Source organism: Erpetoichthys calabaricus, chromosome 18, assembly GCF_900747795.2.
Source record: "Erpetoichthys calabaricus chromosome 18, fErpCal1.3, whole genome shotgun sequence".
Classification (NCBI taxonomy): domain Eukaryota; kingdom Metazoa; phylum Chordata; class Cladistia; order Polypteriformes; family Polypteridae; genus Erpetoichthys; species Erpetoichthys calabaricus.
Window position 1 is genome coordinate 37,592,808 of NC_041411.2, and position 21,204 is coordinate 37,614,011.

Here is a 21,204-nt window from a genome sequence, read left to right on the forward strand (position 1 = left end):
GCCTGCACCAAACTAACATCATTTTGGACTAAAATTTTTAAGTGCCTTTCAGACAGCCTTGGCGTCACAATCCCTCCTAACCCATTAACAGTTGTGTTCGGTGTTCTTCCAGACGGACTTGAAGTGGAGAAGGATAAGCAAACGGTGATTGCATTCACTACACTCTTGGCATGCAGACTTATTCTGTTAAATTGGAAGAATCCTAACTCTCCTCTGATAAGTCAGTGGGAAACCGATGTTTTATATTATTTGAAATTGGAAAAAAATCAAATTCTCAGTTAGAGGATCCGTACAGAATTTTTTCAAAACCTGGCAGGATCTAATCAATATTTTTTAGAATAAGAGAAATAACTATTACCGCATTTATTTCCCTTCTCCATTTTTTATTTACCTGTATATATTTCTTCCTTTCTTTTGTTTATTGTTGCCTCATTAAAAAGCCCTAAGCAATTCTCCTTTAGCTAAGCTCTCCTTCTCAGGGGTGGGGATTGATTTATCTTCAATTTTTTTTCTTTTTGTTATAAATTGATCTATTTGTATGGAATGATTACAATAAAATTAATAAAAAAAAAAATTAAAAAAAAATAAATAAATAATTAACATGCAACTATGGTGCACGCATTAGTAAAATCTTTGTAAATGTTTTCAGTCACAAAGGATTAAATTTGAGCAAGCAATATTGATTTGCGTACTTTAATTTCTTAAGATTGTATGCTTCTGTAATTACTATTACTAACCCCAATTAATTTTTTAGTTTCTCTTTTGTGCTGTTACGTTTGTGGCTTTATTAAAGGTTCTTGTAGTTTTATTTTTAAATAGAGCCAGAGTCTATTATTCTATAAACTGTAAAATTAACTTATTCATGTCTGACATGTTGCTTTATTCAAGGGTGTAGCATTGCCAGCTCAGTGCATTTTGACCCCGGGTTTGATTCTCACCAGGGGTGCCTTTTGAGTAGAAGTGGGATATTTATCCCATGTTTAATGTCTGTTTATTCCAGAGTCTTCCGTGTCCTCCCACAATTCAAACACTTATTGTTGGCTTGCTTGACTGGCTCGATGTGCGTGGGTGTTCTGTAAGAGTTTACTCTGTAATGGACTGGCATCTCATGACGATTACTGCATGAATTTGGCTTCAGCCCTGTGACTCTGTAGTGGATAATGGAGTTCAAAAATTGTGCATTCAGATTCTTATATTGTTTTGCTTTTATTTGTTTGTAATGCAAGTAACGCAAATCCTGGTAAACTAAAAATCCTAATATATAAGCACCTCTTGTCCTCGTGCCATTCTGCTAATTAATATTTTCACCCGGGCTGCTGGAGCAGGGATTGCCTGCTTGCGGCTGGGTTTTCCTATGCAGATGCAATAGGCAGGGCTAATTGTCAGGCTTTTTCTGATGAGACTGAGGAGGCTGGCTTTTACACAAAGGCGCTCGCACAGGCAGTGCAGGAGAAAGAATGTGAATGTGTGTGGGATTTTCTGACTTGGTATAGAAAAAGCAGTGGCATTACCTTCAAAGAATCCCAAGTCTGCAGGCTTTTTTCTCTCTCCCCCCCCCCCCCCCCTTATATTTCGCGTGTGTGTGTGTGTTTTTCCTCCTCCCCATTTCTGTTGTCTGTGAGGAGTGTGTGTCTGTGTGTGCTCCTCCCGCTCAAATGAATCATGACAGCAGAAGAGACTCTTTCTGTCTTTCGGTTTTATTCCAGCCTGGACTCTTGCGAATATCATGTTATAGTTGAAAAGGCTTCCGAATGCCCTGTGGATTTGCCTTGTGTATACTGGAGCAGAAAGAGTATCTGAAATTTCTCTCTTTTAAACAGAGGAATGGATTCTGCCACAAAATGATCGAACATGGTCTAGAGTCTTCAGTTCTGAAGATGGCACATGGGCCTTGCCAGTTTTCATTAATTGACTTTTGATTGCACACTGTAATGGACTTGTCCTTTTAGGAAAGAAGGAGAATGACCAATCAACCTGCTCCTGGTTTTCTTGGATTTCTCTGATATGGATTCGGCAAAGGGTAAAAATTTCCAATTGCTTAATGCAAGTAGTCTGGCAGAGGATTATGACTACTTGAATGGATTTTAATTCTAATTTAAAAACTGCTCTGAAGAAAACTTAAAATATTTTGTTTGAGAAGAATCTGAATTTTTTGGAAAAGTGGCACCACAGAAATAGAAACGACACATGTGCTTACCCAGACCTACAGGCAGCCTCTTGTGATTGAAGCTGCCAGTTGCTGGAACGTTACAGCCAAGCCCCCTGCCCCCTTTTCAGCAGAGGAAGTTCTGTTCCTCCCCGATCATCTACATGTGTTGATGGACAATAGCAAGCATGTTGTGCGGGCTGAGAAAGGAGTTCCATTCGGACTTTGGTGAGTTTTGAAAAGCTGCTGCTGCACCGCTCAGGTTGCACGTTAGCTGTTATTCTTTATCAACACTTTGCTGCTTGCTTCTTTTACTAAGATGTGAAGTCGTTCTTGTTTATGAATCTAAAGTCAGTATTTTATTTAAAAGGCAGAATTATGAGGTGAAGATTTGATTCGGCAACAAGACAAGCTTGTCCAGAAGAACAGCTTTTTTTTTTAAATATTACCATCTATATGCTTCATAGGTTTCTTTAAAGCAAAATATGTGATTAATAAATGTAAGGGAGGAGTGCTTTTTTTAGATATCTGAAGAAGTCTGTGGTGACAGGGCGCTCATTGTATCACAGCTGAATTGACCTGGGTTCAAATACCAACATGGTCACAGTGCTTCCTGCACATTCTGTTGATATCTCCAGATACTTCACTTTTTGCCCTACATCCCGTGTCTGTTTGGCTGTTCCATCTTCATGATGTTTGAGAGAGTGAGGGTCTCTTACGAGCTTCCAAGGTTAATTTCTGCTTTGGACCTGATTTATACCGTTCAGTACTCCACAGTCCTGTAATGAAAAATGTTGTTTCACAAAAAGACCAAAAGGCTATATTTTATTATAAACTGCACTGGGATGATTTTCATAATTGCATAAGTAGAGCACTATAGAATGAATATACCATGGTATGTTGTGAATATAAGTGTATATATACAGTATATATTATCATTTTTTTTTTTTTAGGGCTGAGGTGGTTATAGCTGCTGATTCACAGCTCCAGAGTTCTGGAGAAAATAATACATTTGTACAAACTCATCCATATAGCATTATCCCCTTTCACAGTGACTTGCATGCTAAACTAATTTGGTTACAATAAATCGGCCCAGTGTGAATGAGTGTGCAGCTCAGGATAGTAGCTAATTATACACAAAGCACAGATAGATGAAATTACTTGTTCAAAATAGAGGAAATATGGAGTGCATCATATTTTTACAGCTATCTCTACTTCTTTGAGTTTTTATTTTTTCTTACATTGTGTAAAATGCTTAGCTGTGATATTTCCTTGTACACGGTGCTTTGTTTCCAAGTGTGCCCAGTGAATAACTGGCTTCCCATCCGTGTTGGTTTTCTGTCTTTCACATTACTCAGGCAGTGATTCTGAACAGAATTAGGTTGATCCATTGATAGAAGATTCAGTATGTCCTTTTATCCACTGGAATGATTTATTTGCTCAAGGATGAACTGATAAAAAAATCTTTTGTTAATCTGCATAAATGTTGGACTGCTATGTTCTTTATAAATCGTGTTTTTAGAGCAAGGTTAGGTTCTGAAAATTTCTTTGATGTCACAAGTCTATTAAAGTCTATAGATCTGTCCATTTTCTTTTTTTAGTTGTACAATTAAGGGAGTTCAAGCCTATCATACCACAAACTAATGCATTTAAGACAGAGTGTTAATCAAACACTGTGGACTCGTACAGCAACACACAGTTACTTGACAACCCTACTGCATGTACTGAGACTGAGAAGAAAGAGAAACACAAGTCCATTAAGAAAAGCTACCTGAATACTAGAAGACGGGATATTTTGGACATTGGCCACTCTGGTCTGGTACTCATCTAAGGACCAAGAAAAGCCACTATCTTAAATATCGATTTTATACATGTCTCATTTTGCAATTACCATTATAGGATCTTGTGTAGCCAGAGGTTATTCGCCATCATTGGACAAAAGGGAACAGCCAGCAATGTATGAATGCACATCTACCAAACGACACAGTCGCACAACCTTGATGGACCAATTTAGAGTCACTAATTGACCTAACACACACAACTTTTGGATGAATAATTAAGAAGAAAAAGACCTACAGGTATGTCATATGCAAACAAAGCAGCAAAATGAACTCGGGTCTTTTGAGCAGGCACCATTGTGCCACCATCCTAAGGTGTTTTTAATGACATTAATAATGTCTAGAATCCAGGTTGCCAATCGACTATTTAAAATAGGGCTTAAAACAGTATGTCAGATTTAACAATGCTCCCAAAATGATCATTTCACTGTCAGGTAATTAATTTATTCTGTAAAAAGGATTGGGACAGCATTTACCAGGGTTCAATTGATCACATACTGTTGCACAGATTTAAGTACAGAAAGGTTACAGGAGCACAGATTAACACTGGAAATGGGTCCAGCAACTATGTGTAGCACAAATTCTTATTCTTAAGAACAATCTGATATGTCGATGTGTGCAGAAGACCACAGGGTTGTCCGTGCAACCTGAGCTATCATGAGACTTAAACTGGACATGATCGAGACAGACCCTGTTATAAAAATAATGGTTTGTTGTATGTACTGCACAACAAACAAGTTAACAATTGTTAAACTGACTTTTTATTGTTATTCATTAGAGCATTAAGTAAAACTAGATTGATTCTGTCTTAAAAACCCACAATTCACCCACTATTCATCTCCTAAGAGAGCGTTTCTCAACCTTTAAGTATTTGCGACCCGAGTTTTCATAATAAGTTTTAATCACGCCCCCATAACGTTTTTTTGAAAGGAGCCCACTAATACCAATTTATTCTTTTTTTAATTAATGATATATCATAGATGCATATTTTATTATACCTACTTAACTTTTATCGACATTTATCTAACTCTATATTTATTTTTCTAGTATCAGAATGTAGTTTAAGTTAATTTGTTTTGGTTTCAATAGATGTATTTTTCATATTTTTTGATTGTTGTTTTCTTCTTTTCACATCTTCACACCCCCCTTTTTGTTACTTCACGCCCCCCCTAGGGGGACCCGCCCCACAGATTGAGAACCACTGTCCTAAGATAATGTGCCTGCTATTCCAGCACACTCTCCTTTGTGCTGTCTTTGCATTGCGTGCAATAAGAATCGAAGATTGGCAGGCAAGAGGAAAGCATTCAGTCCATCATTGTCATTGGGTTAGCTAAGTTGTCCCAATTTTCATCCAGAGTCATTTTAAAAGTGGTCAAGGTTTCAGCTTCAACAACAAGGCTTAGCCATTTGGTTCAGATTCCCATGAGCCTTTGGGTGAAAAGGTGCTTCCTGGATTCAGTCTTGAATGCAATTCACCTGAATTTCCTTTGGGGGTTATTGTGTATGTAATTCAGTGTTTAATTGAAAGAATTCTATTGGAACAACTTTAACTATTAATAAATGTATGTAGGAATTTATACTTTGATAATGTAATGACTGCTGGTGATAGACTCTGGCTGACATGCTCTGGATTAGCAGGTGGATGGATGGATGGATGTTTTATTGACTTGAGATTGAAGTGCAGTGGATTTATGGGAAAATTCAGAGCTCCTCTACTGGATTTAATCTCTTTTTACCTTGGTAGAGGTCATTTTTTTTTTTTTTTAAACAAACTGCTGAATCCGAAGAATAAGCACAAATCCACTAAGACTGCTGTGGACCACAGTGCATGTCATCTTAATATTGCACACCAACTAAAAATTTTACGAGGATGGTTTTTTCAAAGAATACGTTAGTTTCAATGAGATCCAATCAAATTGTAAAATCCAATAGCAGAACGAATGTTAGTGCTATCCTGATTAAACTACCTACGCTCTCTTTCCGTGGTATTTTTGATAAGGAAAGAGTTTCCTTCTAGTTGCCTCTTTTACCACGGGCAATATGAAAGATTTCTGAGTCATTTTGTATTCCTGTTTGTGGGTAAGAACATGTTCACCACCCAGTGACTAATTCAGGGATATCCAAAGGAGCTTGGGATCAGTTTCATTGCCCAGACCTCCCGCTCTCTCTCAACAATACTTCACAAAGGTTAATTTAGATTTTGACTGTCAAGATCAAAGATCACCCACAGTCCTTTTATTAAGCTGCCACAATGCACTCATTGTTCCAAAGCCTCTGTAGTATTTTGACCTTTCATAAGTAATTATTCTTCTGTAATTTTAAAATTCACTTCTAAAGCTTTTTAAAAATATTTGACTTTGAGAAACTGCATCCCTGGGACTAAATCATGTCCATGTAGCAACGGAATCTGGAGATGAAAAAGCTTGAATTAACCTACCCTGCAATGCTATTACTAGCAATATACAGTAGGTTTAAAAACAAAAAACAAAAAATCAAGGTAGCTCTTCATTCTGTAAGGAACTGCACAAATCAATTTACAACTGCACTAGAAATTCTGTACACTATCCATCCATTTCTGTATTTACACAGTTACAGCGGTGTACAGTAGTTACCCAGATGATCTCTTACGTTTCTAACAAACTAAAAATTAGTCTTTGGGTCATAGAATTAACTATATTGGCTCCAACAAAACTTCACTCTGTTTCTTACGATCAGCAACTTGTGGTCAGAAGATAAAGCAGTGACCCGAACTGCTGAAGGAGGGAATAGGACAGCATGTGACACAACAACCATCCATTCATTCATCCAGTTATTCTCCAAGCTCAGCTTATCCTAATATTCTTAAACCCCCCCAATAAAATTTAGGAACCCAGAGTCTACTATGCATCAGGGACTGGGCTGGAGCAAATCTTGGACAAGGTGCCAGTCAGTGGCCGCTCGTGCACACCTGCACTCACATTGAGCTACTTTGGAGTCTTCACTTAACTTGCATTAGTTGCATTGCTTTTTTTCCCCCCATACACTACAACTGGCATGGTCAGAACATACAAACTTCACATAGGTAGCCATCGGACATGCGATTCAAAGCTACGGCTCTGCAGTTCTGAGGCACTGACACTAACTGCATCTCTGTGCTACCCATACCATATTGTGGTGTTTTTGCTCAAAGTAAATCCATTTTAATGATTATTTCCAGGGTGTTCTTTACAGCTGCTGTCTAAATTTAGTAAAGAAGTAGTTGCCATGTATGAAGTCCTTTTGTAGTTTACATTAATACAGTATTTCCTTTATAAAATAAATTACAGCATTCTGAACTGTCATTTAGCATTATGGTAGCTGAAGGGGGTCCCCACTCATTGAAGCGCTGGGAGTAGTGAGAAAAGTGCTATATAAATGTTGTGGCAGATTGCCGGGGTTATTACCTGGCCGGGATGCCTAAAAGGACCGGAAAGGTGGCAGGAATAGCTTCCGGGCCATGAGGGGGCAACCGCCCTGGAGCAGGAGAGGACCAAGGGGGAAGAACAAAGAGCTTTTGGCCTGTTGGGACCCGTGGCCACTGCCAGCGGGTGCCTCAAGCCTCGTAAGGACTCGGAAATAGTTACTTCCGCCACACTTGGCAAGATGGCGGAGGAACCTACCAGGGACACCCGGAGTGCTTCCGGGGCAAAGGGCAGCACTTCCGCCACACTAGGAAGTGCTGCCGGAAGGACGTCATTAGACACCTGGAGCACATCCGGGCAGGGATAAAAGGCGCCGCCTTCCTACAGTCCAGGAGCCAGAGTCAGGAGTGGGAGTTGGACAAAGCTCCCAGGAGGAGAGTAGAGGCGGCTAAGGACTGAGAAAGAAGATTTAATTGGGGTGATTATTGTTGTACGCATTGTGTGGTGTTTGGGACTGTATTTATTATGATTAATAAACATGTGGATTTTATAAAGAAGTGGTTTCCGACTGGTGGTGTCCGGGCAAGTCTCACAATGTAAAGAATTATTTTTATAATTGGAACACTGCATTCATTTTCTTCATTGCATTTCAGCTTGTGTGCCATTTTCACCATATCCACTGGTTTCGGTATTTATCTATTTATTTATTTATTTATCAAAGCGTTTACAAATGGTCAAGCATGTGCTCCTTGGTCCGGAGCAACTTTGAGGGTAAACGTGAAAGTTCTTGGCGCTGGAAAGCAAGGAAACTTGATTCTTAATGAAGACAGAGTGTGTATAAAGAAGTATTTTCTGCTTAAATGTTCTTAAATTCAATAAGGAATCACACACATACATACACATTTGTATGCTTATGTATGTGATTTATATCTATGTATATATAACATACACACACACAGCTAAGCTTACAAGTTACATATACTGTATATACAGAGGCATGCAAGCATATAAGTTATTTGTCCATTTTCTTATCCTATTTTTGTACCTATGGCTGTGCGCCCCTTCAGTATTACAGCTTTCTTTCCACAGAGGACAGAAAGTGCTGTTACAGCTATTTTTTTATTCTTTTTTTTTAATGGCAAATCCTTTCATCCTTCCATCCATTATTGAGCCTGCTTTATCTGTTAATGTTTTATCATAAAATTACATGTCCGGTAGCAGTATGCAATGTATTCAAATTCTACACTTTTGTTTACATTTGCTTACTTAAATGCAAGCACCATTCTATTAATATATATTTAGATAAAATATTTTTTGTGGCTGTATACTTCTAGTCCGGTTTACACTTCTAGTCTTTAAAAAGTGCAATTAGATTAATCAGTGGTTCCCAAACTCGGCCCTGGAGGTCCTCTGTGGCTGCAGGTTTTTGTTCCAACCAGATTCACAGTTGATCAGAACGGATCTCGTTTAATTAGCTGGTATTTTTTTTTTCCACTGTTCTCATTCTGCATTAAGAAAAGCACAGCGGTAGGATGTGACAGTTTGATTTTTTTTTTTTTTTGATTTTGATAAACTTTATTAATCTCCGAGGGGAAACAGTTTTGTTTTTTTTTTTTTCCCATGACTTTTGGGCTGGGTGGGGCAGAGCACAGGGTCAGCTATTATAAAGCATGTCTGGAGAAATTTTCAGGCTAAGGGTCTTGCTCAAGGGCTGTAATGCGATTTGAGCCATCAACCTTCTAGACACGAGTGCAGATCCTTAGCTACAGAACCACTTCTACTATATTTCTATATTTCTATTTTTGCTATCTCTTTAAATACTTAACTCTCTTTTGTTGTTTTCATATTCATTGGCCCTTTTTCTGTGTCGTTTTCTCCTTTCATTGTATTAATTAAAAACGAGCAGAGCAGACATCCGGGGCAAACAACACTGAATGATGAAAGGCTGCAGCGACTTTAGTGTCAGACCCGCTCATTGGATACTAGTGGATTAAATAACCAGAACACCTGGAAAAGCCGAATGAAAATCACATTTTCCTGCAATTACAGTATCCTTACAACTGCACAGCACATTTTAAGAAAAATTTACCAAACCTAGTTTTGTAATTTCTACCTTGTCCCCAAAACACAGAAACTGGGAAGTAACAGCTCAAGTAATTAGGGTAGGAGTCGAATTAAAAACAGACGTTGGTTGGAACAAAAATCTGCAGCCACAGTGGGTCCTCAGGACCGAGTCTGTGAACCACTGGACTAGATCATTCATCTTATTGCCAGCTATTTTTTCTTTATATAGATAAAATTAAAAAATTTTTTTAAAAAAGACAGGTGTCTGTATGTCAGTCCGTCCATCTTGTTGCCGTGTCTGTTCTATCCAACAGATGGCACATCACAAGCATTAGCATTGCTTTTATGAATCCTGTACCAACAGTACGTAACACAGACATAGCAACCAGATGGACACAACATTAATGCCGAGGTCTACATTGATTATTTAGATTTCAACCCGTCTTAGATGGATAGCACCGCTAGTTCAGTATGAAAGGACTTCCTGATTTGTGAGATTTTCCCTCTTCTCTTAGAGCCATATAAATCACTAGCCATGTGCGCCCAACTACGTTGCACGTGTTAAAGTTGTCTGTGAAGGGCTCCCTGTTTAAACGCGGCTGCCAGTCGTGAACTGGGCCCTTCGTCGCACAGTATTATGATTTTTTATAAGGGAAACAAAATTACAAAACAAAACCCTTGGACATTGATTCGATAGGAACGGCCTACTCGGAATCACTGTCCAAATAGTAATTATGTGGTGGTGGAGGAGCATTACTGTTTCTCTCCGTTCACAGTCCATCTCGTTTTCATGACGCTGTCGTTTCCTCTCACGATCTCTTCTCAACCTTTCTCCAATCTCGCTGGTTGCTTTGTGGCAATCCAAAGAGTAAGGAAGAACCAATGCTTCTTTCTTGAACACCAAACGCAGACTGATGGAAAATCACAGAAGTGTGTCCGACTTATATACTCTGACTGCCGACTCCAAAAAGTGGGTGAACATTCGATTTGGACGAAGTGCTGCCAACGACGGTCAATAGAAACAGAAAAAAACACAGTCTCGACAACGAAGCAGGTGTCGATGCCAGATCTAAACACAAAGCACCGTGTCGACGCCAGATCTAAACACAAAGAGGGTGTCGACGCCATATCTAAACACAAAGAGTGCTATCGACAGTGTTTGTAAACAAAAGTAACAACCAAGGTGTTGCGTATTCAGCCAGTACAAACAGCACGTAGTCTCCTTTAGTTCAATCCTCTTTAATCACCACACTCCAACCTCATCCATCGATCCTCCCCCTCACTTCCTCTCCTCCTCCATCACTACTGCCCTCTACTGAACACAGCAGGAACACCACATAAGGCAGTAAATTCGTGGACAAACAAAGATCAAGATCCAAATGAAGATTATATATAAAGATGATGCCTCTTTGCTGCCTGCTGCGTCTGTAGAACTCCGACCATAGCATTTTCGTTAGAAGAGTCTGTGCATTGTGTCCTCTTGTTCAATATTCTGCTTTCACTATTCTCTCTGTGATTGCTGCATTCCCTTCCTCAGATTCCCAATAACCTGTGTAAGTGTAAAGATCTGTGATTTGATGTGCCTCCTTTTTAGATCAGCAGTGTCCAAGTCTAATCCTGGAGGGCTACAGTGGCTAAAGGCTTTCATTCTAGCCATTTTCTTAATTACTAACCAATTACAGCCGTTTTTGAAACATACTACTTGCCCTCATTATAAATTATTACTATTTTTTCCTTAAAACAGGTGCCCAAAGATGCAAAGAGCTAATGGAAGACCATCTAACTTGATCCCAGTTGCACCTCGGTGTCTAGTGTTCAGTATCTTTTTCGAAAACAAAAAAATTGAGAAAAAAATCTGTTCTGGTCCATGAAAACGTTTGGATGGGGCTCTGGAAATGTGTAGCACTGCAGAATAAAAGCAATAATATGCAATTAATGCGTCATTGACAGAAACAATTCGCTTTTAATTAAAATATTGGTTGCAGTGAAAATGGTAGCCCCAGCTTTTGCTGGTCCTCTGTTGGCTCGCTTTGTGTTTCATAATACTTTGGCTGCTGGTTGAGACGGGGAAAAAAAATTACAATGTCCAAATCAAAAAGAAATCAAGTCAAAATTAAAGTGAAACAGTTTTGTTCCATTAGGAGAAGAAATTAGTTAATAATTAGGAAAGGAGCTTGAACAAAAACCTGCAGTCATTGCTTCCCCCTAGGATCTTTGGTGAATCAGACACTGAGCTTATCCTTCCTTATCCCATGTTCCCCCCCTTTCAGGGTAGCATGCTGTATATTCACCCCATGATCCTTACTGAAAGATCACTGTACTCTAAATAATAGCCATACATCAACAATGTCAATTTTGTGGATTAGAGAATACAGAAATATAACTGGCTATAGATATCGCAATCCATTTTCCCTCTGCCCACAAACAGCCTTGCTATAAATGTTGAATCAAATGTATTAATTGTTCTCATGGAAGTAATTGATTAGTGGAAAGCAGATTGTATTTCATTCATTTCATGTATTTCATTAACTTGTCTTCAAGCGCTGCCTGTGCTCAGTAACGAGGTTCATCTTAGCTCAAACTTTGGCTCCACATCTGCCTTTCTGGTAGTTGGGTTTTTGTTTGCTTAGAATTTTAAAAAAACTTAGCAATGTATGTTGGGAGTGTTTTCTGGGACTTTTGCTGAAGTGTTATATATTTTAACTGTAATAAATTCAATATATTGAGAATAGATAGAGTGAAGATGTAGACCCCTTCTTTGCTCTGTGGGGCTGACGATTTTTGACATCCTTAAGAGTTTACTCCATTTAGGCAGTTTGTCATGGAGCCTTGAAACAGAGGCATTAGGGGAAAATTAATCACAATCGTTCTCCTCGGGCTTCAGATTTCCTTTCTCCTTCACAGGTTTTTGTCTGGGCAGTTAAATACCCATTTTTTTCTTTTAACATTTTTGCTTCTTTTCTATGGGCTGGTCATATAAGAAATTTACATTTACTTATTTGGCTGACGCCTTTATCTAAGGCGACTTACAAAATTTGTGTTACAATTAGTTACATTTATTTTGCTTTTTCCAGTTGGAGTTCAGGCAGATGAAGTGACTTGCTGGTGGTCACACAGTGTCAGTAGTGGGATTGGAAGCCACAGCCTTAGGGTCTGAAGTCCAAAGCCTTAAACAATGCACCACACTGCCTAATTTAATGATCCAAATTTAGTGGTCTGTTGTTTTTTTGTTTTTTTTTTAATGTTCAGATATATAAAGTTGAAAGAAAGTGTGTTTGTGTTTCCTTAGTACCACAGTGTGGTACGGCTTGTCTTATGGCCATGGCCAAATGCCTGGGTGCTGTTTTTACAATGGTGCAACTTTGCTTTTTGAGTGTAGATGAGTGGTTGGGGGAAATAAAGACATGTGGCCATGGAGTGCTCAACACTTTGAACGAGTTAAGGTACGAGTTAAGTTGAATCCCATTCAACTTGTCCAAATGCAGCATACGGGAGAAGTCGTATCTCAGGATACAACTACTGTAGTGCTGCCATCTAGTGGACATCCAAATATTTTTTTTACTTATGTCATCCTAAAAAAGGTATAAAGCTGCTGATGTTTTGAAACAACTACATTTATTGCAAGATGGCTGTTTTGGTGATAAAACAGATAAAGACCGTGATTGAGATAAAGACAATCAGCTGGATAATGTGGAACCCGTAGACTCTGCTGCTGAAGTGGATAGCTGCCCCAAAGTGCCACTTGCCACGACTGTCAGGACAGCGGCACGTGGTCATTCTACCACTCACTGACTGCAAACAGTCACCAACTATCAAATGTGTTCTGTGCAACAAGCATGGATGGTGCAAAGAAAGGCGTTATATTTGGGGCACATATGCTTCTAAGCCTGTACTCTCCGTGGTGCCATGTTTCAATTTTTCTCATTCAAATGTAGCCTTTTCATCATTTTGCTGATGAAAATAAAATAATTAACAGTTTGTTTTTGAGATAGTTACAGTTGATAATAAAACTGTTGCTTTCTAACACTTTACATTTTTTAGGAGTTTTGATAGTTTTATTTAACATATATGCAAAGCTCTATATTGTAGCACCCTGGTAATAAATGGTCCAGCAGACAAAGTGTTAATAGGGGAATGAGCTGATTAACTATTCACGCACTGATCTCTCATTGGCACAGCCATCACCTCATTAGCGGCTCAGTGGATAGTCTAACACAGTACCCTTATTCAAGGTATAAAAAGGACCGAGTTCAGAGAGAAGTGGAGAAGGTCAAAATGAAGAAATGAAAGAGAGAGAGAGAGGAGAATTGGAAGAGTATAAGCAGTCTGGTCTGGTGAATCTCTGCAGACCTAGCGAGGACTGCTGTTCCAGGGGAAGTCGATGCAAAACTGCTGAGTGAGAGGGAGCAGAGGCGACAGAGAGCTCTGAGAATCTCATCAGTAGAACATTAGAACAATGTAGATGAGAACAGGCCATTCAGCTCAACAAAGCTTGCCCATCCTAACCATTTAATTCTTCCAAGTTGAGTTTTGTAGGTCGCTAAGGTCCTACTGTCCACCACACTACTTGTTAATAGAGAACCATAGACATATGGAATACGAGTGAAGAAAAATGTCCTAATTTGTGTGTGCGAAATTTACCCTTAACGAGTTTCCAACTGTGTCCATGTATTGTTGCTGAACTCATTTTAGAGTAACAATCTCGATCGACTGTACTCATTCCCTTCATAAGTTTGAACACTTCAACACTCTTCTTTTGCTTAAACTGTATAGGCTCAGCTATTTTAATCTTCTCATAATCCATCCCCTGTAGCTCTGGAATCAGCCTAGTCATTCTCCCCTGGACCTTTGAGTGCTGCTAGGGCCTGGAGACCAAAACTGCACACAGTACTCCAGATGAGACACTCACCAGTGTGTTTTAAAGCTTGAGTAGAACCTCCTGTGACTCCACACATCAGGGTGCCGTATAACTGAAGATTCTGTTAGCTGCTTTAATGGCATCTACACACTGGAAGTTGATAGAGTCCACTAATACTCCTAAATCCTTCTCATGATGTGTACCTTCAATTTTCAGACCTTCCATTGTGTATTCAGATCTATCATTTTACTTCCTATATGTAATACTTGAATATGCAGAGAAAGAGAGAGAGATGGGCTCAACGAACTGTCAGCAGGTATTGGTTGAGGTGGTTGTGAGGAAGTCATGAAGACCGTGTTTGTTGGTGCCTTGTATGTTAAAGTGAGAATGGGTAGATGAGAGAGAAGGACAGTGGTCCAAGAAAATGTGACTAGGTCCATTCAGATTTTAATTCCTGGTTTTGTATTGGCATTTGGTTGTTGTGCTTCACTGCATCATTTTAAGGATTTATGTATGGATGAATATTTATTGATGACTATTTATGGACGTTACACCCCCCACACCACTGTGAGGTACAGGTCGGGTTTTTGTGGAGGGGATAGCTCTTTGAGGCTATGCCATCAGTGGAGAAGGCCTTGGCTGAAGTATCACTTAAGGCACTACGCAAGGTGGACAGGCTCAAAGAGAACCCTGAAAATGGTGGTTAACACAGGCAACGGCAAAGTAAATGCAGGCAGCTTTAACATAATACATGGTCAGAAGGGTGATTCGGCATGTCAGCTCGACTGCAGGTTTGGTCAGCCTGCTGTGGGCACACTTATTAGGCCACACGTTGCGATCTTCGTGCCTGTGGACATTGATTCGAGTGCCAAGAGAGAGTGGGATTTGTTGCACAAGCATCTCTCACTATAATCCACTCCAAGTGAAGGTATATTATTGGTGTTGTGGTGCGTCTTTTCCAAGTCCTGCGGCAATGGGAGAGTGGCGACGGGCACAGGTGGAGGTATCTAGTCGCAAACCTGCACGTAGGCAGCTCAAGTGTGATGGCCGCTTGTTGTAGACCTGGAACTACTGCAGCGTCCGTGTCCTGATTGAGTGGTGGAGCAGCCCTATTTAGGGATAGCACTGCTCTCTTCGAGAAGAAAGCGAGGACAGAAAAGATTCCTCAAACAAATGCTAGTTCCATCTCCTCCTACTGGTAGACCGCGACCAGTTGAATATCCAGTTTGCGGTCAAAACCTGAGTAAGAATAATCGCCAAGAGCGGTCAACACTTCATTTGGCCACATGGAATGACTATCTGTGCTATCGAGAAGGGTACAGACATGAGCGAAGGACAGCAATAATTGCCAGAGAGCTATCTTGATACAATGTCAATATTGCTGCACTCAGCGAAACACGTATTTCTGGTTATTTACAGTTCACAGAAGCTGGAGGTGGATATACCTTTTACTGCATTGGACAACCAGAAGGCATACCTAGACATGGTGGAGTTGGCTTTGCTATTAAACAGTCCATAGCTACGAAGCTGTCTGCTTCACCAGTTGTCATCTCAACTCGCCTGATGTCCATGACAATCGACCTGCCTCAAGGGGGGCAAGCCACATTGCTGTTCATTTATGCACCAACAGTTAATGAAGACAAATAAGTATTCTACGCAGAGCTGACTAAAACTATTTCTTCTGTCCCATTTAAGAACAAGCTGTTTGTGCTTGGAGACTTCAATGCACGTGTAGGCTGTGACTATAAGACCAGGAAAAGAGTACTTGAGCTCCATGGTGTTGGTAACGAGAACTCAAACGGCACCCTGTTACTGGAGTTGTGTGCCAGACATGAACTGGTTGTTACGAACACAGTCTTCCAGCAAGCAAATGGATGCACCCTCGCTCGAAACACTGACACATGCTTGATTATGTATTAGTGAGGAATCGTGATGCCAGAGAAGTTTGCTTGACATAGGTCATGTGTGGTACATCATGCTAGTCAGACCATAGACTAGTACGTTGTTGTGTCTTCTTGTCGATCTGTCTACAGACAGCGTCCTGTAACAGCAGTGAGGAAGTTAAATGTGGCTTCACTTAAGAACCCAGAAACACAGCTGAAGCTGCAATTAGAACTTACGTCGAATTTGGCTGACACTGGTAAAGGCTGTGGTGACTGGGACTAGTTTAAGAACATGGTGTATAGCTGTGCTGCAGACGTGGTCAGTTTTCCGTAAAACCGGCAACAAAGCCTGGTTTGATGAACATGATTCTGAAGCCCGTGTGCTGTTAGATAGAATGCATGCCACACATCTACTCTGGATCAACAACAAACATTGCACTGACAAAAGACAGGCATATGCTGCTGCAAAAAAAGAGGCCCAAGCCCAGCTTCGTGCAATGAAGGAATGGTAGTGGGCAGCTAAAGCTATGAAACTTCAAGCGGCAGCAAATCGTCATGACATGAAGGCATTCTACTATGGACTGAAAGCCGTGTATGGACCACCCGACTCTGGCAGTGTACCTGTGAGATCCAAAGATGCAGTTCACTGATCATGGATTGGAACAACATCCTGGAACGTTGGTCCAAACACTTTCATGCAATATTAAACCAAGAATCCTCGTATGATGAGAGTGTGCTAGCTGAAATACCACAGTGGCAGATAGCTGACAACCTTCGTATACCCCATCTGAGAATGAAGTCTTACCTTCCATCAAATGCATGGCGTCTGGAGAGGCGCCAAGAGTAGACGGTCTCGTTCAAGAAGTGTTTAAGTATGGGGGCCACCAGCTAGCACGCAAACTAACGCAACTGTTTATGCAGATCTGGGGACAGGAGACAGTACCACAAGATTTCAAGGAGGCACAGATAGTTCACATATTCAAACGTAAAGAGGATCTCTCAGGATGTGGATCTATGATGATCATCGAGGCATAGCTCCATTATCTATCCCTGGCAAAATACTTGCACACGTGATCATGAACAGATTATACATGCATGTGTCCGAAAATGGCATACTGCCTGAGAGCCAGTGTGGCTTCCGTCCTGGGTGTAGCACCATGGACATGATTTTTGCTGCAAGACAGCTTCATGAGAAGTGCTGCGAACAAAACAAAGATCTGATGGCTGTGTTTATTGATCTCACCAAAGCCTTAGGTTCTGTAAATAGAAAAGGACTTTGGCTCATTCTGCATAAAATTGGCTGTCCCACAAATCTGGTGAATATTGTCTCTTCATTTCATGATAGCATGAAAGCTTGCGTCACTGAGGATGGCAAAATGTCACAGGAATTTATGGTCTCCAATGGTACGAAGCAGGGCTGCGTGCTTGCCCCACTCCTGTTCAGTATCTTCTTCTCATTTATGCTGTAAATAGCTTTCAAAGATTGCAATATTGGTATTCCAATAAAGTTCAGAACAGACGGTGACATCTTCAATCTTAGCCGCTTATAGGCCAAGTCCAAAGTCCATAATGGTATCATACGTGACCTCCTATTTGCCGATTGATTGTGCTCTCATGGCTCATTCTCTGGAAGACCTACAGGGCTTGATGAATCGCTTTGCCGGTGCAGCCAAACGTTTTGGTCTCACTGTCAGTCTTAAAAAGACACAAGTCATGATTCAGGCATCTTCCAGTAGTCACCTCCTCCAACAACAAGCAGTGACTGTTGATGGGACAGCACTTGTGTATGTAGACAAGTTTACTTACCTAGGCAGTGTCCTGAGCAGTTCTGCGGGCAATGACCACGACATTTCTGCAAGACTCGTCAAAGCCAGCGCATCTTTTGGTAAACTTCATGGAGTTACACTGAATTGAAGAGTCACATAGTGTCGGGGAGGAACGATCTCCTCAGCCTGTCAGTGGAGCAGGACAGTCACAGCAGTCTGTCGCGAAAGCTGCTCCTCTGTCTGGATATGATACTGTTCAGTGGATGCAGTCGATTCTCCATGATTGACAGGATAGAGCCGTTGTCCTAACGACTTTATTATATAGATGTGAAACGTGGACACTTTTTCGCCGCAATCTGAAGAAGCTAGACCAGTTCCATCTACGCTGTCTCTAAAGAATCATTCATGTGAAGTGGCAAGACATGGTCCCAAATACAGAGGTGCTGCGTAAAAGTGGTATGCAAGACATCGAGGCAGTCCTCAAAGCTGCACAGCTGCAGTGGGCAGGACATGTGGTGCGCATGGCAAATACTCTGATCCTAAAGCAAATCTTCTTTGGGCAGTTGTTAAATGGCCATCGCTCAGTCAGGTGTCCTTTACTCTGATATAAGGACATTCTCAAAGCCAACCTGAAGACGTGTGGTCTTACGATACAATTTTATCAACTCGCTCTGAACCAGTCCACCTGGCGACGAATCTGTCATGAAGGTGTCCAGCACTTTGAGATGAGCAGACTTGCACAGCTAGAAGCAAGGAGGATGCAAAGGAAAGAAGCAGCAAGACACCCTACCAGTGGTGTTTTTACCTGTGACGTCTGCAGCAAAACCTGCAAATCCTGAATTGGCCTACACTCCCACAAAACTACACACCGATGACGAGATCCGTCGTATCGATGGCTCAGTCCGTGATTTATGGAAGAATTATAATTGCACAGCTCAATGACACGGTTTTTATGTACTTTTTTTGTTATTTAATAAATATGCAGTGTGCACCTTAGCTTGATGCTGCCTCCTCACTCGACTTAGTCCATCACTGTACATGAACTACAAGATGCTCCAGAAAATGGATCATGCCCATTGGCGGGACATCACACACAGTACATGAATGTAGTTGTATTTTTTCATTATATCTTTGAGTGAACATCCTAACCAAGCTCCACATAGGCAGAAACTGGGATTGAAGTGAAAGATGTACTTTAGGTTACACAGTTCATTAACTGACAAACCGCAGAATTAAAGCGAAAAAAAAAAAACACTTCCATGAAGAGTTTTATCAGTTCATTAAGAAGGTGCATTTGAAATCCAAATGATGGAACGAGCTGCCCTCTTAATTTCATTTAAAACTTGAAGAGAAATTAAAAAAAAAAAAAAAAAAAAAGTAGCATGAGATTATTTGACTTGACCGCTCAGCGAGTATTTGAATTGGCTTGTAATGTTGTAAGCATCAGTCGTGCCATGATAGCAGTTTCTCAGCGCTTCGCCTCAGTTTAATTTTGTTCAAGGTGGCAACGAAGTTACAATTTTAAGGTTAGTGGAGAAATGACTTTTTAGAGAAAGAGGCGTACAAGTTAAATTTATACCATTTTAATCGGCCTGTGTAGAGGTGCTGAGGAAGCATTCTCCAAAGCCGCTTCATTTCCTTGAAGCTTAATAATCCCCACGGTCTGTTTGACACTTTGAGATACCGGAAATGTGATTTTTTTTTTTTTTTTTTTTTTTTTTAAATAGTTACTTGCTAGAAGGATTTAACATTAAATTGCTTTTCGGCAATTTGTATGATTTGTGTGTTTATTTTTAAAATGCAGGTACCCATTTCAGTTTTTTCTTTAATATTTATGGTAATTTTTCCTTTACTTCTTTCACTGTTTATCATTTCTTTTTTTTTTTGGTTATTCAGTGTTAATTTATTTTGTTTCGGGAGTCTGTTATTCTCAAATTCATTTAATCCAAGATGATATCTTAACAGCACTGCCCACAAAGCATGAAATGGCCCTGAATAGCATGCCATTCTAGTTTTATATTGTTTCTTGCATACATGTTGTACCCAAAAGTGGAGGTACAACATAAATGTCATATGGCAGAAGAATTAAACATATTGTAGTGATTAAGGAGGGCGAGACACAAAACAAGTGCTTGAAATGTGGTGCTCCAAAGAGTTTATTAAAGAACAAGAACTGAACAGAACAGCAAAAGAACTTCTTCAGCCCGCTGTTTAAGGACGCTAAGCATACCTATAAAACAACAAAATGTTACTATTTTTTATCTTTACCTGTTTTATACACTGTTGACTTTTTAGGTTTTCTTTCTCTCACTCACCGTCCATACTCACATGTACACACACTCCCTTCCTTCCTGTCTCCTCCCCACCTTCTGTCTTGCTATGTAGCTGTAAAAACGCAGAGCCTCTCCTAAACAGAGTAAACAGAAAACATTTTAAACATTAATTACAGGATGTCACAATATCCATATTTTCTGTTGTGACCTGTAAGGTGGTGTCTCAGAGCCACAAACCCCAGACAAAACTGCAGTTCACATCAGTTGCAGTGCAAAAGACTTTTTAATTAAAGAAATACCTTGACAGTTTCTTTTAAATCGACAGAAATATAAGTCTAGTCTCTCACCTCCACTCCTCCAAGGCCAGCATTGCTTTCCTTCTCTCGTGACTGTAACTACTCAAGTAAGGTGGAACAAACGTTTTTATGGTGGCCTTCTAGCACCAGGACATTGCACCAAGAGGGCAATTTCAGGTCCGGTGGAACTGTCACAAAACAAGGGAGTCCTGTCCCGACAGGGCCCTCTGGCCTCCCCCGAAGAACCCAGCAGCGCACCCTTTCAGAATTAGAGCCACGCCAGAGGAGCACTGCAGGCTAGTGTACTGGTGGAACAGCTGCTGAGGAGGCAGTCTCTCTCTGCCCATTTGTTATTTCCAGCACCCATCCTGGTTGGGATGCTCATCCTCCCACAGCGTCGGGTATATTGGCTCTCCATGACTGCCTCCTGGCTGGGAAAGGGAACATCAAGCATCTTCATTGGAATGCTCCTCCATTCCCTTGGTTCATCCATTATACTGGCCTCCTGACTGGGTAAGAGAATACAGACTGTTCTAGCCAGGACACCAGCCCATCCATGACACCTTCTAAATTTAAGAAATGTAGCGATTGCAGTTAATTTTGTCTGCAGCCACTGGGGGTAATTAGGATAAAGCTTTCATTACAAAAATCAAAATGTCTGACATATATTACTGGGTTATCAGGATGAATTACTGCATTT

General features: G+C 40.5%; 1 protein-coding gene across 8 annotated transcripts in view; it reads left to right on the plus strand.

The window, feature by feature from the left end:
- Positions 1–21,204, plus strand: part of grip2b (glutamate receptor interacting protein 2b) — a 458,459-nt gene that overhangs the window by 268,086 nt on the left and 169,169 nt on the right. The window contains exon 1 of one of the 8 annotated variants that reach the window (XM_051921292.1): positions 1,569–2,374. The exons of 6 other annotated variants lie outside the window; for them this stretch is intronic. In XM_051921292.1, the coding sequence (XP_051777252.1) occupies positions 2,335–2,374 (40 nt within the window). In that variant the 5' untranslated portion in view covers positions 1,569–2,334. Of the gene's footprint in view, positions 1–1,568; positions 2,375–21,204 lie in introns of those variants that run through there. One more of the 8 variants, XM_028824248.2, reaches the window with a different exon arrangement.